Genomic DNA, 12,112 nt, shown 5'->3' on the forward strand with positions numbered 1-12,112 from the left:
ACTTTGCCCCAAATGTGGGAGTTTGTTTCTGCAGGTGGATTTTCTACCTCCTAGAAGCTGAAGCCACCCTAACGTTCAGAGTGTACACAGGTCTGAACCCAAGGTCAGGGTGGGTTCAAGCTACTCATCATCCTTCTCATCAAAATGTCACCCTGAGACCCACTCTCCTCCTCCAGCAATGCATGGGACAGGGAAGATGACCCAGGCAGCTGTGCCATCCCGGACAAGGAGAAGCCATTAACGTCATATCCCCTGTAAGCCACATACAGACACAGGACCCTGTGTCTGGACCTTGCACGTCTTTTATCTGGGGATTAGAAGCGGGCAAATGAAAGAGTGATTTGTGCTCTTTCTAACTTGCCCTTTTGGCCATGTACCCATTAACTTTTTCTCTTTTTCAAGCACCAACATTTAAAATTCCACTTCAGAACAAGTAAGACACTGGTATTTGGGTAGAATAATTCTTCACTGTGGATATTTGGCATCCCTGCCAGCCCTCCAAATGCTCAGAGTACCCTACTCACATTTCCAAGTGCTCCCAGGGGTGGACCCATCCTGGGTTGGGCACCACTGAGTCCCAACACGTGGGACTTGAAATCACCTGTCAACAATTGGTTAGCCCATAGAAGTCTTTCTGCACCATCCTAATGTCTGGTTCTTTCTGTTTTCATTATAATCTATGAATAGATCAATAGCATCTTGAAGGTAGAGCTTATAAGATAGCCTCCCTGCCCCACTCCAAGACTTAGAATCAGAAACTAAACATACACACCATTACCTTGCTGGTGTTTGCTTCATGAAAGAAAAACGAGTTTTCCAATATGACTTTAGTGGAAGCCAACAGTTGAGAGCCCACCTGGACAGTCTGAGCAGGGGACAAGCCTTGAGCTGCGCATTTCTGCCAGGGCTGCACATCTGTCAGTTCTAATCAGGGCCATAATGAAGTTGGAAGCTGGGGAGAGCTAGCTTATGCACGAGATATCAAAATGTTCACCTTCCACCTGAATGCTGTGTCCTCCAAATAGTGCCTCATCGTTTAGGACATGAGTAGCCAGAAGCTTCCTAAATTTTAAAACCTTCCTCGTGGACCAATCAGCATATATAAAGAAAGCTGAAACTCCAGTAACCCCACCATTGTAATTCAGAATTTAAAAGTGGGAATGATAGTACACATGGGAAGACCAGATTGCTGCCTAAGTGCTGTGTGAAAGTCTGCTATTAAAAAATACGTCCTATTAAAAAATACATCCTCCACTGACTGGCACTGCTGGCCTGAACAACCACAGAACAGGAATTATCCCCTAATCACAGTTAAAATGCAAATAGGGTACCTGGGAGGGGAACCACATTAATTCACGAATATGTTGACTCCCTTTCACTCACTTTCCCATTAGCATCAGTTCATTTACTGGATTATTTTAAGACAGGCTTCGGAAAAGGCAAATTTTAATGGGGAGGAAAGGGGAATGAGCAGCCTGGGAAAATGGGCCTGAGTGAGGTCCCCAGGCAGGAGGCCAGTGAGGGCGCTGGGTTTCGGGTAGAGATGGGGGCACAGGGAAACACCCAGCTTCACATCCTGTCCGGGGAGGGTCCCACAAAGGGAGCCCGTGAAGACTGACACTCTTAGCCTGAGAAAGAAAGGCTGAGGCTAACTGGTGTTGGAAACCGAAGGGATGACCAGGCCGGCTCCACGAGGACCGAGACGGGAGCAGGAGGCCGAGGGGGCCTGAGGAAGACTAGAACGTGCGTGCCTTACTGCACCAGGGTGACAGCCTGCAATTAGCTGTCAGGCATGGCGTCTGATCTGATTTAAAGGCGAGGCAGAGGGTGGGGAAGAGGTGGGCAGTGTGCTTAGTCCTACAAAACAGCATGTTTAAGTCTCCCCTCATTCAGTTAATATACTCATAATCACATGAATGCCCATCTTCGGTTCCCGATTATATTTTTTCTATGCCTGATTTTCATGTTTTGTACAGTCATACACCACATAATGACGTTCCAGTCAACATCAGGCCACATAAATGATGGTGGTCCCCTAAGATTATAATGGAGCTGAAAACTCCTTATCACCTAGTGACATCGTAGCCATCCTAATGTCATAGTGCAACACATTCCTCACGTGTCTGTGCTGATGCTGGGGTAGAGAAACCTACTGAGCTGCCAGTCATATAAAAGTATAGCACACATAATTATGTAGAGTAAATATTACTTGATAATAACAAATGATTATGCTACTTATTTATGTATTTAATACTATACTTTTTATCATTATTTTAGAGTGTGCTCCTTCTACTTATTAAAAAAAATATATGTTTCCTTGGTCACCGAGTAGCTAAAAAGAAAAAATGAAAAAAAAATTTTTAAAACAGTTAATTGTAAAACAGCCTTCAAAAAATAGTCCAGAAGAAGGCATTGTTACCACAGGAGATGACAGCCCCATGCATGTTGTTGCCCCTGAAGACCTTCCAGTGGGACAAGATGCAGAGATGGGAGACAGTGACTCCCTCCTCCCTCCAGAGGTGGGAGACTGATGATCCTGACCCTGTGCAGGCCTAGGCTAGTGTGTGCTTGTGTCTTAGTTTTCATGAAAAAGTTTACAAAGCAAAAAGAATAAATAATTTCTTAAATAGTAAAAAGCTTATAGAATAAGTACATAAATTATTTTTGTACAGCTGTACAATGTGTTTGTGTTTTATGCTAAGTGTTATTACAAAAGAGTCAAAAAGTTAAAGAGAATTTAAAAGTTTATAAAATAAAAATGTTACAGTAAGCTAAAGCTAATTTATTATTGCAAAAAGAAATTTTTTTATAAATTTAGTGCAGCCTAAGTGCACAGTGTTTATACAGTCTGCAGTAGTGTGCGGGAATGTCCTAGGCCTTCATGTTCACTCACCACTCAATCACTGACTCACCCACAGCAACGTCCAGTCCTGCAAGCTCCATTCATGGTAAATGCCCTAAACACGGTACCATTTTTATCTTTTATACTGTATTTTTAATGTACCTTTTCTATATTTGACATGTACAGATATACAAATACCATTGTGTTCCATTTCCCAGTGGTCAGCACAGTAACATGCTGCACAGGTTTGTAGCCCAGGAGCAACAGGCCGTACCACGTAGCCTAGGTGTGCAGTAAGCTCTTCCATCTAGATTTGTGTGAGTACACCCTAAGACGCTCACGCAAAGACCATCTCTCAGAATGTATCCTTGCCATTAAGTGACGCATGACTGAATTACACTTTGAGTGGATGGAGCACAGCCTGCTTCCTGCCCATGGAGACCCAGCACCACTGAGGGAAGAAGTGACAGTACCCAAAGCAGTGCAGGCTCTTCTAGCTGCAACGCCTTTTTTTGAAGGATCATTTTTTCCCTGAAATAATTCTTTACACACTTTTCCCCACCCAACCCTACTCAGAATCTTTGAACAGTTTTCTGGTGTCTATAGCCTAAACTCCTCACACTCTGGTAGGTGTCCACCCCTCCCTTTTGTCTCCTCCCATGTCACTATGTCACCAAACTCACTCCTTCCCTGACCCCTGTGGAAACAACTTGAATCTCAGGGACTATTCTTTAGGTCATTAAAAATATATTAAAAATAAGATTACATATATAGAAAAGTTCTGCTGGTGATTTCGTTTTTTGAATTCACCTTCTCTGTGCCAGGTTCCATGTTCCATGTTAGGTACTGGGAAATGTAAAATTCATGGGATTTTTTAAAACTGAAATTACAAGATCTCAAAGAAATTGCAAGAGCAGTTGGCCTCTTCAGATCAAGTCCTCAGACACTCAGAGGTCCTGTTCACAGTTTTCTGCCACCAGGGGTCCTTGAGTGGGCAGGTTCAAGGAGTGCTGTGAGGCTTCAAGAGTGTGCCTCAATTCCTGCTGCCCAGGCTTGCTCATGCCTAGACTCCCGCAGGCCCCGAGAGCCCCTTCCTCTCCTGCCATCGGAGCTCCACCCTCCTTTCAGATCCAACACCAGTTCCCGTCCTGCAGGACTCCTGCTTCAGCCGCTTCCATGACGTCAGAGCACCCACCTTCTCCACTCCTGTAGCTCTTTATGTTTCTCACCACTTAGCTGACTTCCTGCAAGTCACCTTACATCTTTATGCATCTATTTATGTGTGAGTCTAAGCGTGTCGTATACAGTCAGTCCATTTGATGGGTAGCACATCCTGACGTGATCATACCAAAGTTAAAAACATGCAAAAGTCAAACAACAGACTTACTTTTTAGGGCTTAAAACCATAAATACAGGTTTTAAAATATTCAGTATTAAAACAATAACCACACTCCCCCTCTTAAATAAAATGATTGCTGCTATAATTCCACTATTTCAGTCACGTTGCCTAATTTTGTTCTTTTCCTTCACAAATGAATACACCATCAACTGGCTTAAGTCCAACGAGCAGGTAATGGAGGCTGAAGATTCCCTGGCTCCCCCCGAATTGCTCATGTCTGTGCTGTCGCAGTTATGTCACGTTAACGAGACCATACTGCTTATAGTCTGAATCAGAACTTTCATTTCCTGTCTTCATAGCAAAGTGCTACAAAACACTCACACGATCTCTCCTTCTCCCTCCCTCGCCCCCCTCACACACACACACACACACACACACACACACTGCTGTGCAGACAAAGACGACAGCCACACTGCTACAGCCAAATGAAAGACTGACAGGCTCTGTGAAATTGTTCAGAATGTGGATTCATCAGTCAACGTACAACAGCCTGAATTGGGGGAGTACAAAAAAAGGGTTTTTCTTGGAGGAAGGAGTCAATGGAGAGTGTATAAAAGTTCCAATTTTACTTTCTTCACCCCAACCCCGTGCAGGGAGCAGGCCCTCAATTGTCAGTGAGGACAATTCACTCCTCCAGAACAATATTCCACTTCCCAGGGCCACGGCAAACAAATCCTTAGACAACAGACAGCAAATGTTTCCTTTCCTAGCAGTAAGGAAACATTTTTTCTCACCTGCTGTGCCTCTGTATTTCCCAACTGTCAGCTTATACCGCTCCTTGCTGGAGGCCACTTGGAAGAGATCGTACACGGCGTAGGCTGACTCATCGGCAGTCTGTAAGTCCACTCTCACCTCATACCGGGTAGGGGTGCCAGTGGTGAGATTGTGCAGCTTGTCAAGTCCTAAAAATAATAAATGGCATTTCAAACCAATCGACCAATGGGTGCGAGTGAGCACTCACCACTTGTATCTGAGACTTCCAGGACCAAAAGTCACCTTAGCTGTTCCCTTCTCTGTTAATGAGGGGCCTTCCCAGCACTTTCTCTTTGGGGTGGCTTCCTTTCTCATCCTGTGATTTCTGAGGAGTGTGGAAACCACGTCCTACGGAAGGAAGTAGTGAGGAGGGCAGGGAAATGTGGACGCGACTCTGCCTTGGTGGGCTCCGTCTCTCTATACAGAAGCAGGCCTACTGATCACCATTTATCTCACTCAGTATAGGAGCAGGGCAACCCCTCGCCCTAAGATCTCCAAAGAGATTCCATACTGAGAAAACCACAAATATCATCTACTCTATTAGACAGAGTATCTAGATTATGGTTTTTTAATTCTTCATTTCCCAATTGATGCCTTTGGTTATTTCACTCTCTGTGAACATCCGCTCCAGAAGAAAGCAGAGGGAAAGGGGGAAAAGCAAGGCCCACAGTGTCAGGCCTCACAGGCAGGATTTTAGGGACTACCAGAATGGTCTCCCAGTTATAGCCCAGAATTCCAGTCAATCAACTATTTTTCTTCTACTGTGGTTTCTAAGAAATTCAGGTTGCGGGCAGATCCTGCAGATCTTAGAGACAGCATAAAAACCCCCTGTGACAGTTCTATCTTGTGACAAGTCCTGAGCGCAGGGCTTGCCCACCAGGCCCCTGCTGGGCTGGCTTGTCAGTATCCCTGTCACGGGGCCTCTCCTGAATATGGTGGGCTCCCTTAAGCTGCCTGACCCAGTTGTCAAGGGGGAAGTCACCCCTCCGCAACCCAGCCCTCCTAGATTCTCAGAGATCGTACCAAGCCAGAACTCCTTCATGGGGTCTCCAAAGCCTTCCACGTAGCTCCGCCAGCGCTTGAAGAAATCCAGCTGCCCGGTGTTCCGCCTCTGGAAGACCTGAGAAGGGAGACGGACGCTTCACTATGACACATCGAACAGACATCACTGAGCAGAAGGGGAACAATATTTGCACTTCCCAAGGTAGTCCCGGGAGAAAAGAGGGGTTCAGCAGCCTGCACATATGCTGACTTCCTCCAGCTAGCACACCTTTCTTTCCTTTGTAGAAATGATCTTTATTTATATACCAGTAGATTCACTATATTGGTTCCACTATATTAATAAGCATTCTTCAGGTATATAGCTGTATGCTAGGTATTGAAACATGTAGAACAAAAGCAGAGAAGATTCCTGTCCCCAAGAACTTTCAATTCTTTCAGTGCCCCAGGGAGAAACTTGGGGAATTTGTGCTTTGGTTGCTAGTGGTGGGTTGTGTAGGGCAGGACATTCCAGACCTCTGCTGGCTCTCACCTGTAACCTTCAACATCTATGCAACTCAACTGGGTCATGTTAGGCTTGTACGTTGTCTTTTTCACTCTTAAATAGTGAGAAATTAGGAAGTATTTTTTAATTCCCTTGATTCTTAACATAGCAATTATTTAATACTTACGGAGAAAAAAGTTCATCCAACAAATATTTACTGAGCATCTATTGTGTACTAGCCACTATCCAAGATGATGTGCAAAGTGAATAAACCAGAAATGGTCCCTGCCCTGATGGAGATAACAGCCCAGGAAATGAACTTAATCAATTAAATAATCAAACAAATAAATATGCAGTTCAAACTGGTAAGGGCTATGAAGGAAAGATGCAATAGGACTGTGAGAACATAAAACAGGAGAGCCTGACCAAGGAAAGTCCTTGCAGGACGTGGCTGGGAGCTGCAGGAGGAGTAGGAGGAGTCAGGCAGCAGCATGGGAAGCCAATGCTGGGGCTGCCGGGGTCTGAGGAAGGGATGGGAAGGGAGGCTGGAAAGAGCGAGGGGCAGTCCTGGTGGGGCTTGAACAGGGACTGTTGACTATGTTGGCCTGTTATCAGAGCAATGGAAATTGTTGAAGGATTTTAAGCAGGAAGTGAGGTTTGATCAGATTCCTCTAGCTGCAGTGTAGAGAATGGACTGGCTAGAAGGGAGTGGCCAGGGGCAAGAGTGGAAGTGAGACGACAGTTAGGAGACCACTGCAGGGGACAGGTGGGAGGGGATGGCAGCTTGGATGGGTGGCTCCCCTGAGGACAGACAGAAGTGGTAGCAGGTCAAGTTACAGAGGTGGTGATAGAAAAGTGGTAGGAGTTCAAGTTACAGACGTGGTGATAGAACGTGGAACTGAAAGAGGAGGAAGTCAAGGGTGATTTTTATGGTTTGGACTTGCAGATGACTATAATCTCAGCTATTCACCGAGACTGGGGATTCTGAGTGAGGATGGGTTTTATGAGTGCATCAGGAGCTCATCTGGGACATGCTAAATGGGTGTTATTTCTGAGGCATCCTTGTGAACAAAGATGCCACATGAGCAGCTGATGTAAGGGCTGGAGTTCTGAATATTATGAGTTCGGAAGATGGCGGACGGGAAAAACTGCCAGCCAGAGTGTCTCTGCAAGATAGATTTTAGAAGAAAGTGAAAAAAAAAATCAGACAGATGAACATAGATCAGACGAGGGTCGGAAGGAAGGGTGCCTGAAACTACAGGAGGCTCCATAGGAAGAAGCTTCAGAGGAGAACTGGAAGGAGAAAAGCCCCCGAGAGGTTTGGAGACCAGCAACAAGGGTAGGTGGAGCAGCTACATTTCCCCTCCCTTGCCTTTTGGACTGCAGGTGGGCTCCTGAGCACAGAGACCTGCCCACACCAGCCCAGAGATGGCCGCCGCCAGTGAGCCATGAGCCTCTTGCAGACGGGGCACCAGGCTCCCAGCTCCCTCGGGGCCCCTCCCGGTCCGCTGACCCAAGCCAATCTGCAGGCGCCATATTGCTTCATTCGCCATTCCCCTTTGCCTACTGGCCACTGCCGAAAGAGACAATTTAGCCACCACTCGGAGGCATCTGCAGGTAACAGGACCTCTCCTTTTGGGGACCTACAGCAGATTGAGGGGTACTCAGATTGTGAGCTCCCTACCCACCCGCCCTCCCAGGTGCTGCTTGCCTCCAGGAGCGCAGGGCAAATCCTGAGGCGAAGAGATACTGATCCAGCCTGGGAACCCCGTGGGTGACTTGAGACCAGCACTCCTCTCCCTGGAAGGGTCAGGGATTGATCTCCAGGGCCCAGGGGACAGGTCTGCAGACCAGATCCCATACACCCAGGCCTCAATCACATTGCCCTGGGACACAGAAGGGCTATTTATGAACAACCCTACGGAGTGTGTATGCCTTCAGGGGCAGATCAGCATGCCTGAAGGGCAACCCTCCTCTCACAGGAAGGCCGTGCACCCAGCCCAGGCTGCGATCCTAGGCAGGGAACCTCCTGGCCTGCATGACAGCCAGGGTAGATCCACTGGCTTGAGGTCCTGCCTGCTGGCAGAGGCCCCGGAGAAACTGCGGAATAGGGGAGGGTGGAAAGGAGCGAGGTCTGCTCTAGACTGTAGGTCTCAGACAGCCCCACCCTCACACTCAGACTTTGTTCTGCTGAGAGGGGCCATTCCAGCCCCTCCCTGGCAGCTTTGCCCAGAGGCAAAGAATAGACCTTTGACCCCTGCTAGCGGCGTTTGTGGAGCTTGAGGACAGGCTCACCCAACCCAGCTCTGCCCAGACTCACTCCCTGACCTGCCCCCACTTAGGTGCAGAATAAAGACACACCTGGAGGTCCCAGGGCCCCACCCAACACGTGAGGCACTAGAGTGTCTCTCCAGAGGAAAGAGAGCTGGTTACAGGACCCAAAAACAACACTACACCCTGCCCCTCCCAGCAAGTGTCACCTACTGACAGGGAGGTCATTCTGCACACCCTTTTACTGCATCTACTGACTCATCATAAAGGGTGTGGTCAATTCTCACCCAAAAATACCACCTACTGGCTCAGAGACTAAACAGGGTGTGTCATCATCCAAACGAAAATCTAAAGGCAAGAAGCAGCAGCTGATCCAGATGGGAAGGAATCAGCGAAAGAACTCCGGAAATATGAAGAATCAAACAGAAAGCACACCCCCAAACAGGAACACCAGCTCTCTAGCAATGGACATTAACCAAACTCAGAAAACCAAAATGACAGAAGAATTTCAAACATGGATCTTCAGAAAACTGAACAATATGCAAGAAAAAATGGATAACCAACACAAAGAAACTACAAAAAAAATCCAGGACTTGGAAGAAAAATAAACTAAAGAAATTGAAATATTGAAGAAAAATCAAACCGAACTCCTGGAAATGAAGAATTTATTCAGGGAACTACAAAACACAGTGGAAAGCCTCAAGAGCAGGGTAGATCAAACAGAAGAAAGAATCTCAGAGATTGAAGACAATACCTTCCAATTAAATAAGTCAATCACAGAGATAGAGCAAAGAAATAAGAGAAAAGACTAGAGTCTGCAAGAAATGTGGGATTATGTGAAGAAGCCTAACGTGAGAGTTCTGGGCATTCCTGAGAGTGAAGAATATAATACGCAAGGGCTGGATAAGCTATTTGAAGATATAATTGAGGAAAATTTCCCAGGCCTTGCTACAAATCTAGATATACAGGTACAAAAAGCCCAAAGAACGCCTGGGAGATTCATTGCAAATAGGAAGACACCACGTGATGCAGTCAACAGACTGACCAAAATGTCCACTAAAGAGGCCCTTCTTCAAGCTGTAAGGGAAAAGAAACAAGTAACATACAAAGGAAAGCCCATCTGAATAATGCCAGATTTCTCAACTGAAACCTTACAAGCAAGAAGAGACTGGGGCTCCATCCTCACTCTCCTGAAACAAAATAATGCCCAGCCTAGAATCTTATACCCAGCAAAGCTAACTTTTGTATACGAAGGAGAAATTAAGACATTCTCAGATAAACAAAGACTGAGGGAATTCACCAAGACAATACCTGCCCTCCAAGAAGTATTCAAAACAGAGTGGCACATGGACCAGCACAAGAAACACTCACGAATGTAAAATTACACAAAAGCTAAAGATCAAAGGCCAGATACCACAATGGCTCAAGAGAGAAAACATAGCAATGAAGTTCTACCCAACAGGATGACACTGATCTGCCCCACCTATCAGTTCTCTCCATAAATGTGAATGGCTTGAACTCCCCACTCAAGAGACACAGGCTGGCCCAATGGATAAAAAATTATAAGCCAAGTATCTGCTGTCTCCAGGAAACTCATCTAACCTGCAAAGATGCACTTAGACTGAAAATAAAGGGATGGAAGTCAATATTTCAAGCCAACGGAAGCCAAAAGAAGGCTGGCATGGCAGTTTTAGTTTCAGATAACTTAGTTTTTAAATCAACAAAAGTAATGAGAGACAAAGATGGTCACTATATAATGGTGAAGGGTACAGTTCAACAAGAAGACATAACTATACTTAGTATGTATGCACCCAACTTAGGTGTGCCCAGATTCATAAAGCAAACCCTACTTGAACTAAACCAGATGATAAACAGCAACATCATAATAGCCGGACACTTCAACACCCCCCTGACAGCATAGGACAGATCCTCCAAACAGAAAATAAACAAAGAAATAATGGACTTAAACAGAACGCTAGAACAAATGGGCCTGACTGACATTTACAGGACATTCCATCCAAAATCCACTGAATATACATTCTTCTAATCAGCTCATGGGACATTCTCTAAGATTGACCATATGCTAGGACACAAAGCATGTCTTAAAAAATTTAAAAAAATAGAAATTATACCATGCATCTTCTCAGATCACAGTAGAATAAAAGTAGAAATCAACCCTAACAGAAATTCTCATTTCTACTCAAAGTCTTAGAAGCTAAACAACCTCTCCTGAACGATCATTTCATAAATGAGGAAATCAAGATGGAAATCAAAAGATTCTTTGAACTAAATGACAAAGGAGACACAAGTTATCAAAATCTGTGGGACACAGCTAAAGCAGTCCTGAGATGAAAGTTTATTTCCATAAATGCCTATATCAAAAAGACAGAAAATTTACAAATAGACAACCTAATGAATAGATTCAAAGAACTGGAGAAAGAAGAACAAACTGAGCCTAAACCCAGCAGAAGGAGTGAAATTAATAAGATCAAATCAGAACTAAATGAAATGGACAACAGGAAAATTATACAGGACATTAATAAAACAGAAAGTTGGTTCTTTGAAAAGATAAAAAAATTGACACTCCTTTGGCTAGACTAACTAAGACCAGAAAAGAAAAATCTCTAATAACCTCCATCAGGAACCTGAAAGGAGAAATTACAACTGATGCCACAGAGATACAAGATATCATCTATGAATTCTACAAAAACCTTTATGCACACAAATTGGAATATCTTGAGGAAACGGACAAATTTTTAGAAACACACAGCCTCCCTAGGCCCAACCAGGAAGAAATAGAATTCCTGAACAGACCAATATCAAGAACTGAAATCAAAACAGCAATAAAAAACCTCCCCAAAAAGAAAAGCCCAGGACCAGATGGTTTCACACCCAAATTTTACCACACCTACAAAGAAGAACTGGTTCCTATCCTACAAAAGTTATTCCACAACATCAAGAAAGATGGGGTCCTCCCCAACACATTTTATGAAGCCAACATAACTCTCATACCAAAACCAGGAAAGGACACAACAAAAATAGAAAACTATAGACAAATATCCCTTATGAATACAGGTGCAAAAATTCTCAATAAAATCCCAGCAAATAGAATCCAGGTGCTTATCAAGAAAATAATCCATCACGACCAAGTGGGCTTCATCCCAGAGATGCAGGGATGGTTCAACATACGCAAATCTATAAATGTAATACACCACATAAATAGAAGCAAAAACAAAGACCATATGATCCTCTCAATAGATGCAGAAAAAGCATCTGACAAAATTCAACACCCTTTTATGATAAGAATGCTTAATAAAATAGGCACAGACGGGGCCTACCTAAAAATAATGCAAGCCATATATGA

General features: G+C 44.7%; 1 protein-coding gene across 1 annotated transcript in view; it reads right to left on the reverse strand.

Annotated features, from left to right (window-relative positions):
• The window catches only part of TNN (tenascin N), a 58,728-nt gene that overhangs the window by 4,223 nt on the left and 42,393 nt on the right, over positions 1-12,112 (reverse strand). Inside the window, exons 14-15 of the mRNA XM_045546534.1 lie at positions 6,018-6,114; positions 4,976-5,143 (exon numbers count right to left, since the gene is read on the reverse strand). Of these exons, the coding sequence (XP_045402490.1) occupies positions 4,976-5,143; positions 6,018-6,114 (265 nt within the window). The remainder of the gene's footprint in view (positions 1-4,975; positions 5,144-6,017; positions 6,115-12,112) is intronic.

Source organism: Lemur catta, chromosome 3 (genome assembly GCF_020740605.2).
Source record: "Lemur catta isolate mLemCat1 chromosome 3, mLemCat1.pri, whole genome shotgun sequence".
NCBI classification, from domain to species: Eukaryota; Metazoa; Chordata; class Mammalia; order Primates; family Lemuridae; genus Lemur; species Lemur catta.